Source organism: Cinclus cinclus, chromosome 4 (assembly GCF_963662255.1).
Source record: "Cinclus cinclus chromosome 4, bCinCin1.1, whole genome shotgun sequence".
NCBI classification, from domain to species: domain Eukaryota; kingdom Metazoa; phylum Chordata; class Aves; order Passeriformes; family Cinclidae; genus Cinclus; species Cinclus cinclus.
Window position 1 is genome coordinate 43,398,447 of NC_085049.1, and position 16,764 is coordinate 43,415,210.

Genomic DNA, 16,764 nt, shown 5'->3' on the forward strand with positions numbered 1-16,764 from the left:
CTCCACAACTTTCTCCAGCACCCAATTCTTCCTACCTTCCGCCTGCAAGTTTCTCCCATTCTCTCCCATCACATACCACAACAGTAATGGTTATGGCTCCCTTTGGTTCTTCATCAATGGAAATATTCAGAAATTCTTACCCACAAATCACAAGGCTCCTGTGATTACTTCCCCAAGATCCTCTGAAGAAAAAACGGCAGCAAAATACCTCCTCCTGCACAGAAACGTGACCGAGCATCCCTTCCCTTCCCTTCTGAGACACCATTACCAAGAACAATGACAAGAGTGTGATGTGAACTATCAAGTCTGCTGAACAGTCACCTCCCTGGGAACAGCCTCTAGCCATTTCAGCAACTGGAAAAAGCCGCTGGTCTGCTTCAAAGGGCAACAGCCTTCCTTTCCACCTCTTCCAGCTCCTCCCTTGCAACGCAGAAATGAAGTTTTTACCACGCAGTTTCTTCCTCCAGTTTTCTCTCCCCTTTCCCACAGACACTATGACAGGAAAGTAATGTACAGTCAGACAGATTTTGTACAACACTTTATTTACACTGCTGAAGACTAGGAATCAGTTCTGGCAACAGTTTCTTTTGTGCTACTCAGGCTGAGGAAGTCAAAACTACATGTTATTACAAGGTCACTGTCCCATAGAGGGAAGCAAACAAACTCTCTGAGTACTGTCATTTGCAACTTTGTCCTGTTAAAATGCAATTCAAGCTGCAAAGGGCAACACTCTTAAAAAAACAGGTGCCCTCCAGCCACTGGTATATTTGCAACCCCTGTTAATTTCTAGTGGCAAAGAGCAGACTGAGCTTTCTCAAGTGATGCTGCAGTCAGACCAAGACTTCAGGTAAAAAGCAGTAGCACAGATATTCAAAACAGGCTACATACAGTTAGAGCAAAGCATGGAAGGCTCCATTTGGCACAGAGTGGAAAGTCAGAGCTTGTATTTCAAGAACAGAACGTGCTTATTTAATTGTAAAAAGTCAGCATTTGCAGAGAGGCAAGACAAGTTACCACAACCTTCTGTGGGAGAGAAAGGGAATCATTAAAAGACACATTTGCAGAAGTACCTTTTATAGTCCAATCTTAACAGAAACTAAGATTTTTACTTTAACTCCCTTTTAAAACCAAACTATGTTATTATACATGACATAGTGTCAACTGATGACCTTACTTTACTACACTTATATGTACATCATTTTTTCTCAATCCCTGTGAAAGTGCGTGCACAACTGCATAGCTAACAGTCAGAAGAATCCTGCAATGTAAGGCTAGAGGCACAGCCAAATTGACCCCTTTATTGTATCTGGAAATCCTGATTTCCAAATTAAAGCACTTTCGGGGTGCTTTAAACTAGAAAACATACTTTTTCCAACCCTGCAGCCTGGAAGTGGTGAAAGAATGAGGTAAACATACTGCATAGGCTATATATTTAAATCCAAATCCCCAAAGTGTTTTGGCTTAATTATGAAATTATTTAAAACCAAACAGAGAGAAAAAATAGTTAGAAAAACCTGAAAACAAATCTAGGTTGACACTAACGGCATATTAGACAATAAATCATTTAGAAAGGGCATTTTCTACTGCCACTTTTTTTTCTTAAGTTAGCCAGACAAAAGCACAAATTGAAGAGTCTCGGTGCTTTTTCCATGGAGCCGTTCCTTCCAGAACACCTGCTCAAAATTCAGCTTGTCTGCTTCAGTCAGTCTGAGCCAAGACTGGGCCCACACTGACACAGCACTGCAGAGCATACCAGCCTTCCAGGCCATGCTGCAGCTTGTCTTGCCCCAGCCCAAGACCTGAAGCAATGATCAAGCTTTACGACACAGGGCCTTTAGAACACATTACCAGTGATTAACAGTGTCAGAGATCTCAATTATAATTTTAAACCATTTGGAAACTAAATTATAATTAACAATAGTGACTTCCCTGATTATCATATTTCGATTTAAAATGTGTCTTTGCAGGTTCTCTTTTTTTAAATATTCCCTTGCATCAGTGTTCAGTTCCCAGAAATCATTCCTGTCAGACAATGCAGTTTTCTGAAAAGATAGTAGCTTCCATCTTCACCATATTTTCAATAAACTCTGTAGAAGACAGTCAATGATCAGACTATGATAAAGTGCATATATTCCTTTCTGATACAGGCAACTAAACTGTGGACAGAAATTGAAAACCACCAAAAAACCCCCATGGTGGCCCTTTACCACCCCACAATTAGGTTGCCCTACTGCCCAAAAATACTTTTCTTCAAGTGTCTGTTAGCTTAAAAAAAACAAACTTACAACATTTAAAAAAATGGTTCCTTTTCAGTTAGACTCTGAGAATCACAAATTTATCTAACTTTGGAAGCTACTGCTCCCTCAAGGCTGGCATAGGGCCTTCACAACTTTTAAGTAGTTTGTATTTCACCCTTTGGATCCAGGTTTCAAGCTGGCAAAAGCTTTGGAGTTCTTAAGGGAATGTGAAATTTCATTGAGAAAAGAAATAAAATGATAGTCCCTTTCTGACTTCTTTGACTCAAAAATAACTACAATGGTAAAGTGAGGTTCGGGGCGAGTCAGAAAGTAGGTGCTTTGGACTTTGTCATCATAGAAGTGAACAACCTTCTCCAAACTGTTGAGGTCAGAGGTTCTATCAGTCATAATCATGATCACATTGGGCCAGTGCATAACAGGCCTGTCACTAGGCAGAGACACCACTGCAGGATACTGATCCACTCCTTTGGGGGCTTCCCTGTATGAATGGGGATGATGGTAACCATGTCCCTGAAAACTCTCTGATCCACGATTGTCAAAAATTAAGGAAACATTGACAGCATCATATTTCCGGATGAAGCTGGAAATTTTCCCAAAGTAATCAGGATTTGTTTTAGCAGTCAAAGTTTTCATTTCAGATGCTGTTGTCTGCCGACTAAGGGCCTCATGAAAGTAGAAGCTAAACTTGGCAAGGAGAATGTTTTTGAGCTTCATTAGCCAGAGGAAGAGATGTGGAGGTTGCACAGCCTTCTGAGACTGCCCTCCAAACAGGTGCTTCTTGGTCTCCCGCTGTTTCTCAAAAATTTGGCCCCAAGTCTGTAGCTTTGTGTGAGCACTGTGCAAGTTGACCAGGGATGGAAGGAACTTCCACTCTGAGATCTGAGCCTGAGCCTTTAAGAGGTGTAAAAGCACATCTACCTCCAGCTGGAAACTGCTTTCAAGAGGACTGAGGATTGGATGATGAAATCTAGAAAACATAACATTAGTCAAGACATGAGAACTGCTGTACACAACGGTGAAATAATCAGATAGTATTTGCCAGTTAACAGACAAAAGATCAAACATCAAAGCAAAGTGTAAACAAAAAATAATATTCTTAATTTAAAGAGCAGGGTTTTTTACGTAATTAGGGTAAATATTTTCACAAACAAACAGCGCTTCACATCTGACAAAAAAAACACCTGTCAGAAATTTCTCTATCAAAGTAAGGGAGTTATATTTCATCAGTTCAAGAACAATCACAGTTTATCTTAATCCATGAACTACTATAAGACCATTTCTTTTTAAATTCAGGTGATCTTGCTCCAATTTAAAATCTCTTTTGGAAGTAATATATGTCTTGATGGTTCTGGAATAACAGTAAGACATTAAATTAAATCAAAGGAATTACATTATAAATCTGTTGTTCACATAGGGGAGCTATGAGGAAGCCAAGCTGAGCTTGGTTTTGCTTTTTGGAACCATAATTAACTCTTTCTCTTCTAACCCATTTTTTCCCTGATATTCAGAAAATATACAGATGCAGTCCACCTCTCTTTCCACAATACTCTAATTATTTGCAAATTTCTATCATCAATAACATACTTAATTGAAATAGTGAAAAACTGTAATGTAAAACATGTAACTTTAGCAAGAAGTGGCCTTTTTACCCTCACAGATATTTAGGGTTCAAAGAGGTCTCTTATAAAGAACAACGAACAGTTCAAAAAAAGACTTGATGAGGATTCCATTTAAGTAAAGACAGATTTATGGTCTCACTTCAGAAAAACATCTTGGGCCCTGTTATTGGTTTAAAACAATAAATTTTATACAGAATTTTCCAGCTTTTAAAACTAAAGCAATGTCATTACTCCTGTCAACTTCTAGGACACAACAAATACAACTGGTTTTGGAAACAGTTGGTTCAAAACAAAAATACTTCATTTTGTTGTAGACTAGAAGAGAGAATGAAAATGTCAGGCTTTTCATCCCCTCTCCATTACTTTCCCTTTGGCTTGTGAGAAATGTCTGACTATTTTATAACTCATCACTAAGCATCTTTTTTTTTTTTTTTTTGGAAGCTACAATTTGTATCTTGCAAGGATATGTTTTTAAGATGCAAGACCAAATTTATTTGAAGAAAATGAAATTAAGAATATCCTAAACCAGCTGATACACCACGTTGGGGAAACTGGCCTGGGTGGGTGACCAGGCACGTTCTGCACACAGCACATGTCAGCAACCCCTCAGATTGACCTGCTATAGCAGAGATCCAGTGTTTACTGGCCACTTTGGTGGGCTGAGAAGTTAAGAGCATATTTACATTTCTTTGAACAAACAAGAGTCGACTAAAAATTATTTCTAACAGTCAACAGTAAATATGTCCTATGGTTTTGGTATTCACCAGAAAATCAGTTTTGTTGCCCTGTATTTTAAGAGGATACAAAAATCATTCTGCAACATTGTTTGTTGCAGTCCCATCAAATGACACACAGCACAGCGATTTAAACACATGTACAGTCAGAACCAGAAAATTTTCTTCAATCTTGAAATCAATTTAAAAATCCTTATTAAGGCAGCACTGCCAAAGTCTCCTGATGTACAGCTTCCCACTTCTACTTTGCTTCATGGCTTTCTTAACGTTTCACTGTCCAGCAGGATTGGCTAAACTGTTTTAATTCAAAAATATACACCTCAGCCACAGCTGAGAAGCTTGATACAGTTGCAGAAAAACTGATGACTTATGTACTAAGTATACCTGCCGTAATAGAGGTTTGTAACATAGAAGCATCCAACCGACCTTAGTCTCATGCAAAACAGACAGGTTTTTACAATATTTCATAAGCCACAATGTCAAAAATGTAAAAACACATTGGAAATTTGATTTTTTTCCTCCTAGTCATTCCTGAAAGCAGAGGAATGGTAGTTTTGTTTTGCAGATTGTGAAGAAGCCACATTTTCCTTTTATTTCCTTCCAGACATCACACATTCATGTGCATATTACACAATACTACTAGATAAACAACATTAAACATTTAAAAATTATTACATCAAAATAGGTGTTACAGTTACTTATTCATTTTATACTAAGCTTTTAAAGGATCCTGCTTTAATTATTTAAGATCAGACTCAAAACAACAGTTAAAAATTTCAGAAGTTACTCTTCCAGATGTATTCCAGAGAAAAATGAAAGGGAAAATGTCGAGTACTGTTCATGCACAAGTCAGCAATAAATAGTAACAAAATAGCTTTAAACTGTTCAGGAATTAATGCTATTTCAGATACAAACAGTATATCTTGTTAACAGCCAATTCTGCTGTTCCTTTACCAGCAAGCAGGTATTCCCTCTACATTATCTGCCCAGCTATTTTCACATGTAAAGGAAAGAAACCGAGGCCAGAACCAATTTAAAAAACACACATCCTGTCCAGCCTTAGCACAGCTGGCTGAAATAATGGCACACACCCTCAACTACAAGTGAGGATTACACTGACAAAGGGAAGAGGCTGGGTAAAGATGAATTTATTTGACCTTTTACCTGTAAAGCAGAAATGCCTTGCAGCCAGTATATATCAACATAACACACCCCAGAAACTGATTTGAGATATGAAGAAACTAAAAGGAAGGCCTAAAGGAAAATATCATTATACCCACTTTTTTTCAGAAATATTCTATACCTCACTGGGGAGGAGCACACTGCAGCTACTGAATTGGCTCTGACAGCGTCTTAGATTGTCTCCATCTTAAAGACTGCTTATTAACCCAAAGCAAGATCATCAATATTTTTTTCCAGGGAGGCATTACTTATTTTTTTAAAAGATGCTATAATATATATATAGTTACATAATATATATTATATAATGTAACATCTAATGCCCAAGAAGTACAAATGCACCTGTGAAATTTATTTATGTAGCATAATAAAACATTTTGTATGCAGGTATTGTCTCCAATCACTTCATCAAAGTAAGAATTTCAGTTCTCAAGATCTTTAACAGTGTTGCTGATTCAGCAAATGCCTATCAGATGGCAGTTGCTAGTGTACAAGAGAAATCAACTTTTCAAAAAAAAAAAAAAAAAAGCAAACAAAAAATGCCAAAAACACCCAAAACCCTAAAGTTACTTCCCTTTATGCCTTAAAGTTTACCGCATCAACGAAAATATATCTAAATTTCAGGTTTTTATTTGACTAACAGCACTGATATTTTAAGTGACCACAAGCCAAGAATTGCAAAACATCACTACTAAGATCATATAGACTGGTTTTGATTTTCAAATTGCAAAATCACATAGCAATTTGCCAAAGGTATCCCCCCCAAAAGTAAGGGAATCAGCTGTACTGCTTCAACATGGAATATCAGAAAGCACTGAATTATTTTCATATTTCCTAGGTGAACACTATAACAATCTAACTGAAAAAAATAAAACCTATGAATATTCTCCCCAAAAGTCTTCTTAGATACTATTTCACTAACAACAATTTAAAGAAATTCAACCAAATCTGACAGTTAACTTCCTGCAATGGCTACCTTCTTTGGTTTAAAATGAAGAAGCAGAATTTGAGTGTGTTGACAAACATTCAAAAATTCTCTTTTAAACTGCCATAACTTTCAAGGCACATAAGTTAGACGTGAAATAACCATTCTACCCTCATTTAGAAACATCCCAGGATTTTAGTAACAGGAACTATTAAATCTTAACTTCAAGAAACCCTATCAGCAAGGACCAAAGTCTCAGAGGTGCTCCTCCTACTGGCTCCAAGACCTCTGGAGAAAGGTGGTAACAGACCACCATAAAGCCCTCCCAGCTAGGCCAGACAGTTGTGGTGTAGCTTTTAGATCTAAACAGACATATATTCTTACTAAAAAGTAAGATTGTCACACAAGTATTTGCTTTATTTATGTCAACTTTACTGAAGTCCACGTGGAATTAAAGCTTGTTTCCTCTCCTCTGCCAAAGAAAAAGTTCAAGAAGCCGTGCATCTTATAAAAGGAAAATCACTCTTCCTCTCTCCTGAAAATGAACATGCTGAGCATTAACTAAGGCACAGGGAGGAAGGCTCCTAGTACACCATGAGCAGACTCCCTCTGTTACTTTTCTTCTTTTGAAGAATCTTCACGCATCTGATGCTGCTGGCCAACACAGACTTCACACATGAACTCGTGAAGGGACTGTGCTGTTCAGCAGTCAAAGGACAGCAAAGTCTTTAGGTTTGCTTTAAACTTCAACATCAGGTATTACAGATCACGTGTCTGAATACATACTGCCAGCAAAAAAGCACTGACCTTGAACTGTATTTCTTTAAGATGGATTCCAAAATGTTTACCAGTTCCTCAGAGTTAATGAACTTTTGGGTGCTGAGCGTGTACATTTTTTCATAGAAGTCAGCAATTTCCATCCGAGCCTGAACAAAAAAACAGAGCTGTTCAGACAGGTGAGAAAGCAGCTCTTCCAAGTGAGGAGCTGTTCCTCCTAGTGCATTGTGACCCGTCGCCACCACCTTCTTCAGCTCATTATGCAGAGATGTGTAGATGGTTCGGATGGAGTCCTTTCGGCTGAAGAATGACTGACCACCTGTTCAGATAAATATGGAGGTATTACCAAAATCCAGGGACAGCAAAGTTAGAAAGCAACACTGGAAAATTCTTGTAATTATATGTCTAGTTGTTTGTAACTATTGTTTAATTACAGTACTTCTTTTAACAAAGAAACAAATTTCAGTGTTCTATTCTGCAAGTAACTGAATCACAGAGCATATGCTCAGAAGCACTTTATGTAATTGCATGCAAGCTACACTTGTCCCACTTCATGTTTCAGCAGCCAATGGCTGCTGCAAAGCAGTAACTCCTTCACAGCTGCCTCAGTTATGACATGACTTTTAAGAAACCCAGGGTTCACTTAAACTTCTACTATGACACATGACCTGGAAATACTGTTATCTATGGAAGTCAGAAGAATTAAGTTATCATGACTGGAGTGATCAAATTTTAATAGCCTCCACTCCTATTAATAACTCTAGACGTTTTCCAGAAATTCCCTGAACAGTCCCTCTTCAATCACGAAGCACTCAAATTCACAAAGCGAACCACGTGTTCAATCTGTGCATACAAACCAAATGTTTCTAGTCCCTACACAATCTCAATACGAATTGGAATTCGAAGGGAAAACAATCACACTTGATCCCAGTGAGACCACAGTGCAAGTTAATCCATAACAAAAACTTGGAGGGTGGGTGGGAAAACAAGAAATCATCTGTGCTCCCTTCTACCAGCTCAACGCTATGAGGAATTTAAAAAAGAAAAGAAGACTGGAGTAAAGGGTCAAAGTAAAAGATACTTAATTTTGATATTCCAAAAACACTGTACAAATGTGCTAGCCTTACTTCATAGTTTCTATTTACAGAATACCTAATGTGCCATTCTGGCAGTCAACAGCTGCAGCTCAGCAAAGACCACAGGAATTGAATCTGAATCTTTTAAAGATTCCAAATTTAGGTGCCACTTTGAAACCGCTTATAAATTTTGTAATGCTGGATAGCTCTTTCCACGTTCCTTTTACACATATAATGTTCAAAGGTGACCATTGACATTGGAGGTAGAAAGGTAGAGAATTGGCTATCACAGTGAAACAGTTCCCACTGTAACAAAAGTAGCCTCCCAGGCACAGATAGGGGGAAGAATCATCTACTGCAGTTGTCCATGAAGTTAGCAGGAAATAAATAGTTAACACAAAATTTTGCCCCTTCTGTTGCCACCTTTATCCTTACTGCAAGCACCATATGCACTCTTTAAAGTCAGCCTTATAGATGGAGTTTTGGCTGTAAAGATCTTCTTATAAATAGTTCCAAGTCACCACTTAAATAACAAAGCCAAAATTTCTTGATGGTTTAATGTGTTATACATCAAACTCATATCCTTTGATCCATTTTCCATAGCCATCTGCAGTTCAAAAAGAAAATAAGCAGCTTTGCCCAGAGGGTAGAATCATGAAAGCTCATTCTCTGCCAGTCTGGGATTTTTCTATTCGTGTACTGACAAAACACGAAGAAGCTGAGATCGTGGCCAAAGCTTCCTGAGATCCTGCAGTGTCTGCATGGGTAACAACTTCAAGGATGCCATCTCCAGCCCTCAGTACTTACACATACACACCTCTAATACAAGGCGGAAAAGCTTTAACGCTTTGGTCACCCTAGTAAGCTCATCTTTGCCTATATCTCAGCCAGAGATCTCAACACAGAAAAACCTCTGGCTAATTCTTGGGAAGGGCGAGTAGGTACCCTGCCGGCCAGTGAAGAGATGCAGCGACTGGTACAACAGCCAGTGTGCCACCTGTACAGCACCTGTCCTCTCGTTCACGCTTTAAGGGCAGCACGAATGGCACAGCCGATTTCTCGGCGGGCGCACGGACACTCGCTAACCCGGCACTTGTCTTTCAGACGCACACACCCGCACGCACCCGCCGAGGCAGAGCGCCCAGGGACCTGGGGTGCGCAGCACCGTGCAAACACCGGCAGCCAGGGCCGGTGCCAGGGGGCGGGCCCCGGGCTGAGGCCGGCGCGGCGCGGGTTAGGAGAGCCGGTCCCTCCCTCCCCGGAGCGGTACCTAGCTTCTGTCCCAGGAAGGTCATGCTGTGATAGGCCTTCTCGGCCGCCGCCAGGTGCGCCAGCCCGGCCAGCAGCGCCAGCCAGCTGGACCCCGCGCTCTTATTGGCCTCCCGCTCCTTCTCCACGTTGTCCTTGGCCTTGTCGTAGGAGAATATGCCCAGGTGGGAGAAGAAGGTCTCCAGCACGGCCTGCTCCACCGGTACCGGCGCTCCCAGCGGGATCGACTCCCCCATCCCGCCCGGCGCCTCCGCAGCGGCCGCAACTTCCGCGTCCGGCGCCCGCCCGCGCGCGGGAACACGTGACCTGCGGGGCGGGGAGAGGCCGGCTCTGGATCACGTGATGGGCGGGGCTCGCGCTGCTGGCGGGCGGGGCAGCGGAAGCGCCCGGAAGGGCCGGGCCCGCCTGCGCTGCGCGGTGCTGTGCCCGGGCCGCGCCGACCGCTCGCCTCCGCCCTGCGTTTCATGCTGTAAGCGTAAAGCGAAAGACAGTTTCCTGCTAAATTGTTCTTTTCAAAGTCTTTCTGAGGCCCTTATTCCTACCTCTTTAACTCCCACAGGACCTTCCAGATACTTTGGGTTTATGGTTTCTCCCTCCGTTGCGACTGGGAAGATCGCGCGTTGCCCGCACTAATTCCGTTTTCTTTAGTTCATGTTTCAGACAGAAGAGCTGCCTGAACTGATTCTCCTTGCAGGCGCTGAGGAGTACGTGGCTGAGGCACGGGCCCAGGCTGCAGAAGAGGAGCGCGCTGCGGCCACAGACTGGTCCCAGTTCCGCAGAACTACCCGCCCTTGCACCGACAGACAGCACCTCTCCAGATGGAGTGGCAGCTCTCCAGCTAACCCAGGCAGAAGACATTTCCAGTTTCCTCTGCACGGTATTTCCCAGCACCTGCAGCTGTTTTTAAACTGACATCTGGACAAAACACAGCATCAGTTCTCTAACGCTGGTATAACCGATGTACTAATTTAAGTAGCTGACTGCTTCTTGTTTAGGAAACACCATCAGTGAAATTGGGCACCAGATGCAAGTATCACCTTTTAAGTATGAAGGAGCCAGTTAAATAAACTTCAACTACACAGCATGTGTAAGCTTCTTACTGTAAACAAAATAGCCTAAGGATTTGGGTTTGGATATAAAAATTGTCGTAATTTTCACTCATTGGTCCAGTATGAAAGGATAAATCTGCAAAGTCCTTCATCACTTTTCTTTTCTAGGCACAGGCACACCTGTATGCATCCTTGAGCTTAAGAGTGGTGTGCAAAGTCCCTGAAAAGGTTCCAGTTATAACTAAAATTTTGGCTTCAAATGCTTAAAATTTGAAGCAGCTTAATTGCAGTTATGAGGTATTTACTCTTACAGCTGACAAGTCTGAGTTCAGCATGCACCAGAACCTGCCTTCTTCCTGAACTCAGCTGTTCAGTTAGTGTGCCAAAGGGACAAAAAGGAGGTAGGATATTACAGCTGCTCAACAACTGACTTCTCTGACCTGGAAAGTAGGTTATTAAAAATCTTATTTATTGATGGGATATCTCAGTAATTTAAGTCAGCATCTGAAACACCCACCTGTTCAAGGCAATCACAGCTGCCAATAGTAGGCTGCCAATGGTTTACAGAAAATAAAAAGAGTAGGAATGGGGACTTCCAGATAATCAGGACACAGTCTCCAAAAGATAACTGGAAGTGAAAGGATCCAATAAGATCTTTATTGCAACACAGAGTTGACAACGTGTTATTTTTACTTAATAGAAAGTATTGGGTCTCTTGGTGGTGAAACGTGGTTTGTGCTGGCGACGCAGAACTCTGTGTGGCAGCGGGAACTTGATTTTGGAATCCTGCAAGGAAAATGTTTCTATGTTAACTGAGGTATCAGATGAACAACAGAAAATAGTTTGGAATAGCCAAGCTGTAGTCAGTGACTAACTTAACACTCAGAAAAGCAATCCATCCACAAATTAAAGATATACTTCACTTAAGAAATTATTTAGTTTTGCATTCTTTTTTCCAAAGCAATGCCAGTCAGAGGCATGATTTCTGCACCATAACATGTATTTGCTTAACTGTGACTTCTTTCCAAGTATTTGTTTGTAGCAGTGTAAGTCTTGATCACAATATACCATAATCATGAACATACGCACCCAAGTTTGGTCCCTGCCCTGTGTCTGGCTGCAAAGCAAACCTGTACCACACAAGACAGATCCTGCCTTCCAGTCCAGCATTAGACTGGGACCCAGTGGCCAGTGCAGTGTTGGCTGACTTACATGGAACTGCTTGACTGCTGGTCTGCGGCACTTGCTGGCAGCAATTTCCTCAACCTTCATGATCTGGATAGAGTGAGCACGGGCACGATGACGGGCTCCCATATCACGGTCTGGAACAACAGAACTCATTAAAAATAAAATTCTCTACATTTTCAGTTCAAGAATCTTACAGCCTTTTGTTCAAGAAGTGTTTGTAGTGCCATGTACAACTTACAAGATTTATGATCAGCTGCAATTAAAATCACTGTCTCTATTATGCAAAGTGATGGCACAAATATCACAAAACCGACAAGCATCAGCAAATTCTTCCTGTAAGTTCTAAGTAAGCACCTCAACAGGAAGAGCCATCTTACTTTTCTTGTCCAATCTCAAGAAAGTACGCATGGACACAAGTAATATACCTAGGACTACTTACTCTCTTGCAAGAGAAAATCCTGTGATTCAGAATCAACACTGAAATACCCTTACTGGAAAGACACATGACCTTCGAAACACCTTCCCTTCCAAAAGAAAAGTGCAAGTAAAAGTAGGACCTGGCGATATCTTAACTTTTATTCAAGTTTACCAGCAGTAAACCGTGAATTGATGTTCATGCCCACATAATCAGGCTTTCTGAACAGGAGAAAGCATCTTACTTAGGCTATCTGAAAATTCCTCTATTCAGCGGTGCAAATCACTGGCTTCAAATCACATCCACAGCTACGTCCACAAGGTTTCCCTGTTGAAATACTCCTGCTTCCCATGAAGATCTAACACACCTATTAAAAAGTTACCTGTCACAACTATTCTTGAACATAAAGTACCAGTCATTGTATCATGAAAAATAAGGTTCCTGGGCTTCTTAAGGAATCCTTCAGTATATTCATGAACAGGGATTATTGCACGTTAATGTAGAACCTTAAATTTCACTTTCAACAGCACTTCAGCTTTTGAAAGGCGACAAGATACATTTAATATTTGCACACATGACAAGAATATCATTATTAAGAACAATATTCTTTGGGTTTTTATGTGCAATCTGTAGTGCTTGTAACACTTTGGAGTCAAGTATCAACAGCTATACTGATAGAGAGAAGTATAGGAACCAGGAAAATGGTCTATCCCTCAAGTACTTCACAAAACAGACTGAAATCAGGACAACCATTAATTCTCCCAAAAATGAGGCAATGAGATCTTGGAGTAACAATAGGGATTTTTTCCTGAGTTTTTTTTTTTTTTTTACTTACTCCAAAAAGGACAGATGCTAGTATATTCCACGTGATCTCTGAAATACTCTCTTCATAAGATTTGGGAAGATATATTAAATTATCCTAAAATAGCAGAGTGCAGGAAATGCACACACAGCACCTGAAAATTAATTCTCAGTTTGTATAGCAAAACTTGTTACTAGAACTATAGAAAGACACACCAAAAAGAAGCAGGAGTCAGTTTCCCAGTCAGAGAAACTACAAAGAGAGGTAACAGGTCAGATACCACATGTATAACAGAAAAACATCTATGGAATATCTGGCAATGCCCTCCTTTAATTTTCCAGTGTTTCAACTCTTTTACCATGGATTGATCAGCATGCCTTATGCCCAGCTGGAGATTTAATCTTCTGCTTGTACATCTGACCCTACTATTTTACACCTCAAACAGTTACATATACTTACAGCACTGAGTGACAGCACCTGCAGTGGTCAAATCTCTGTACTCCCTGTACATGTTATGGGTTCCACTACGAGAATCATAGCGCAACCAAATACCAAAATTTTTTACCCGCAGAGGGGACTTCTCATACACCTGGAAAGAACATGGAAGTGGTTAGAGATGATACACTATCACCATTTTACAATTTTAAGAATAAGTATATCAGAGATCTAACAAAACCACTGCTTTGTTAAAAAAAAACAACTCTTTGCTCTCTTTTCTATTACCAACATAGCTGCATTTTTGTCTTGAAAATTCAGAGCAAATAGCTTTAATAATTCAAAGAAAAATACAAGATTACATCTCTACAGACTGTTCTTGAAATATCAAGGCAGAGTGTAAGCATACAAACATTCACTTTCCCAAGGCGTCTTACAAGACGTATTGCACAATGAACCTAGTCTAATAAGAGAGCAACACAGTTCATAATTCTGAAGCAGTAAGTAAATTTCTATTAAGTTTACATATACCACTATGTTCAAAAACCAAACCTATCACTCCTTTTCATAGCAACTAAAAGATTAATGGATTTCAACCTCACACCCCGTAACTGTAATGCCTATAAAATCCTTCCACATACACCTGGCTAGGATTCCGTAAGAATCTCCCACGATTTTAGGTTTTCAATCCTTCACCTGGCCACAGTACACAATCTCTCCAGAAGACTTCTTCATTTTCTTCAGCTGAGAAACGAAGTACCAGAATCGAGACTTGGCCACAACATGGTTCGGAGCGAAGATCCTCATGCGGTACAGAGGAGGGGTCGTGCATTTCGGCGTGGGCAGGCAGCGCCCGACCACCTTGTACTCCCGCAGCTGCAGGGACACGAAGAACAGGCGGACCGCAGAGTGAATGAGCCGCGGAGCCACCGCCGCGCCCGCCCCGAACCCGCGGCTCCTCGAAGGAACAACGCGATAGGAACAGCTCAATCCAGAAGTGGAGAGAGCCCCTTGTGCCGGGTGGGTCGATCTCCCCGCGGTGCCGCCCGCCGATCTGGATCCGCACCCGGCGGGAGCGGCGCCGCCGCCATGTTGGCCGCTCGCCGCCTCACAGATCAGGCGGCGCCGCTCGGGCACGCACCGGCCTCTCTCGAGCGGTACAACGCGCCACCGCCGCCCTCTCAACGGCCACCTCGGCCGAAATCCCGGCCCCAGCGGCGCCCGCCAGGCCCAGGCCTGTACTCACAGTGCCCGACGCCTTCATGGCGCTCCTCAGCCGCGGCCCGCAGGAAAGAAAAGACACGGCCGCGTGCGCCGCCGCCTCACGTCAGTCACCCAGCCCCGCCCCCGGCGGCGCACGCGGCGATTGGCTGCAAGCAGAATGCGATTGGATCACACAGCTGTCAGTCTCCGCGCGCGGCCCTGGCTTCCGGCCTGGCGGCGCCGCGTGGCCTGGCCCAACCTGTGCACGCCCTGCCCCGTGCTCTGCAGGCGGCGCGGCCCCGGCCCCCTGTTCCCACCACCGAGACCGCGGGCCTGTATAGTCCCAATAGAAGGACACCTAGCTGTGCGTGACTCCGTCTCCCGCCCGCCCTGCTGGCGTTGACGCGAAAGACGTGGCAGAGAGGCTCCAGGCGGAAGTGCCGCAGTCCCCTCGGGGCAGTAGCCAGGAGCGGAGGGCTATCGGGGAAACCTTTCTCTCTCTTCCTCCTCTGGGAGAACGACATCACTGGCTACCCCGAGGCTGCCCCTGCGGATCGCTCCCACGCACTCAGTTCCATGGGATGCCTCTCTTTTGCGGCTGGTCCTGCCGGGCCCTCGTTCCTCCACCGGGCACCGTGAGCGGCCAGCGGCTCTGATGGCAGGACAAGCAAGTCTCTCGAGATTTGGGCGCCTCATGCCTTTTGAGAGCTGCGCTGCCATAGCCACGGGACAGGAGTGGGTTTTGCCTTGAAAGATACCGTAACAGCAGCGCGACTAGGACGGGTTTGTAATGCAGTTGTTCGCGTTTAGGTCGGTTTTAAGTCTGGCCCGACGGCCACGAGGGCGTGTAGTGACGCCCCGTACCCGGCACTGCGCTGCAGTGCCCCGTGCGCAGGAGCCCGGTGCCACATGTGAAGACACAGCTAGATGGCTCCTTATAGACAATCCCACGCCTGCCCAGTCCCTGCCCTGTGCCCGTCGCCGCTGACACAGCACGATTTGCAGACACTGGAGGCAGTTCGGGGGGCGAGCCAGGACTACCCTGGTTTATTCCACCAGTGCTCTCGGTTTTACAGCTGTGCCGGCGGTACTGAGGCGAGGGCGGGACTACGATTCCCAGACTGCGCCGCGGCCGGGACACATCCCGGCGTGTCCCGCGGCCGGCCGGCTTGGTGGAGAGGGGCGGTCCTGCCTCTCCTCCTCCTCCTCCCGCCGCCAGCCGAGGCGGTGCGGCCGGGCCCGGCCCGCTCCCTGTGCTCGTGGCGCTCTGCGGAGCCGTGGGGGGTGGGCGGGAGCCGCCGGCGATGGAGCACTGACCGGGAAGGTACGGACGGAGGGGCGCGGACAGGACGCGACACGCGGAGCGGGTGACTCAGCCCGGGGGGAAAGGGGTAGTGTGGGCTGAGCTGGCGGTGGCTGCGGGCTCCTGCGAGTCCCCCGGCCGGTTTCCTTAGCCCGGAGCCGCCTTCCCAGCAGCCGAGAAGCTTTGTGGAAGGGGGTGAGGCACCGCTGCGTCCGCCTGGCACCGCTGCTGGGGAGCAGCGGGGGCTGCAGCAGGCCGGGCCCCGCCGGTCCCGCCCTGTGGGTGCCACGAAAAATACCTGTGTTTTTCTCTGCTAATACGCGCTGTAGTCTGCGATGCAGTTGTGTTCGCGGGAGCTACTGCCTCGGTGGCTGTCCGTCGGCTGTGGTTCCGGTGGGGGAAGGAAGAAATCATAGGACGGCGGCATGGAGGGAGGGACCTCCTTACTCCTCCATATTCCGCTGGTCGCGGCGTGGTCGGAGCGGTGTTTCCCCGCCGTGGGCGGTGGGGCTGGGGCACTCCCGCCGGCCCG

The 16,764-nt window shown here is 44.3% G+C and overlaps 2 protein-coding genes and 1 non-coding gene across 6 annotated transcripts; all 3 read right to left on the reverse strand.

Moving 5' to 3' along the window:
• Nucleotides 1–521: 521 nt before the first annotated feature.
• On the reverse strand, nt 522–10,104 carry KICS2 (KICSTOR subunit 2). 4 transcript variants are annotated; one of them, XM_062491977.1, is made up of 4 exons: nt 9,839–10,104; nt 7,738–7,811; nt 7,523–7,641; nt 522–3,225 (listed from the first exon to the last, which is right to left on the reverse strand). In XM_062491977.1, the coding sequence occupies exons 1-4, from the start codon at nt 10,071–10,073 to the stop codon at nt 2,409–2,411; spliced, it is 1,245 nt and encodes a 414-aa protein (XP_062347961.1). In that variant the 5' UTR covers nt 10,074–10,104; the 3' UTR covers nt 522–2,408. The 4 variants fall into 4 exon arrangements, with proteins under 4 accessions (XP_062347961.1, XP_062347960.1, XP_062347962.1 ...); XM_062491976.1 differs by having other exon boundaries at nt 7,523–7,659; XM_062491978.1 differs by having other exon boundaries at nt 7,523–7,811; nt 9,998–10,104.
• Nucleotides 10,105–11,521: 1,417 nt separating this feature from the next.
• RPL18A (ribosomal protein L18a) lies at nt 11,522–15,040 on the reverse strand. Its single transcript, XM_062491979.1, has 5 exons — nt 14,973–15,040; nt 14,423–14,602; nt 13,751–13,880; nt 12,099–12,208; nt 11,522–11,672 (listed from the first exon to the last, which is right to left on the reverse strand). Exons 1-5 carry the CDS (start codon nt 14,988–14,990, stop codon nt 11,580–11,582), a joined length of 531 nt encoding a protein of 176 aa, XP_062347963.1. The 5' UTR covers nt 14,991–15,040; the 3' UTR covers nt 11,522–11,579.
• Nucleotides 12,985–13,116, reverse strand: LOC134043882 (small nucleolar RNA SNORA68). Its single transcript, XR_009933197.1, has one exon. It is a non-coding gene; the product is annotated as a small nucleolar RNA SNORA68 (small nucleolar RNA).
• Nucleotides 15,041–16,764: the final 1,724 nt, after the last annotated feature.

Coding starts and splice junctions, on each gene's coding strand:
- KICS2 (XM_062491975.1), bottom strand. CDS start 10,073: ATGGGGGAGTCGATCCCGCTGGGAGCGCCGGTACCGGTGGAGCAGGCC. Junction 7,812..9,838: donor CTTCCTGGGACAGAAGCTAG/GTACCGCTCCGG, acceptor TTATCTGAACAG/GTGGTCAGTCATTCTTCAGC. Junction 3,226..7,522: donor TTAAAGAAATACAGTTCAAG/GTCAGTGCTTTT, acceptor TATGTTTTCTAG/ATTTCATCATCCAATCCTCA.
- RPL18A (XM_062491979.1), bottom strand. Junction 12,209..13,750: donor AGGTGCTGTCACTCAGTGCT/GTAAGTATATGT, acceptor CTGTTGTTCCAG/ACCGTGATATGGGAGCCCGT. Junction 11,673..12,098: donor CAGCAGTCAAGCAGTTCCAT/GTAAGTCAGCCA, acceptor TTTTCCTTGCAG/GATTCCAAAATCAAGTTCCC.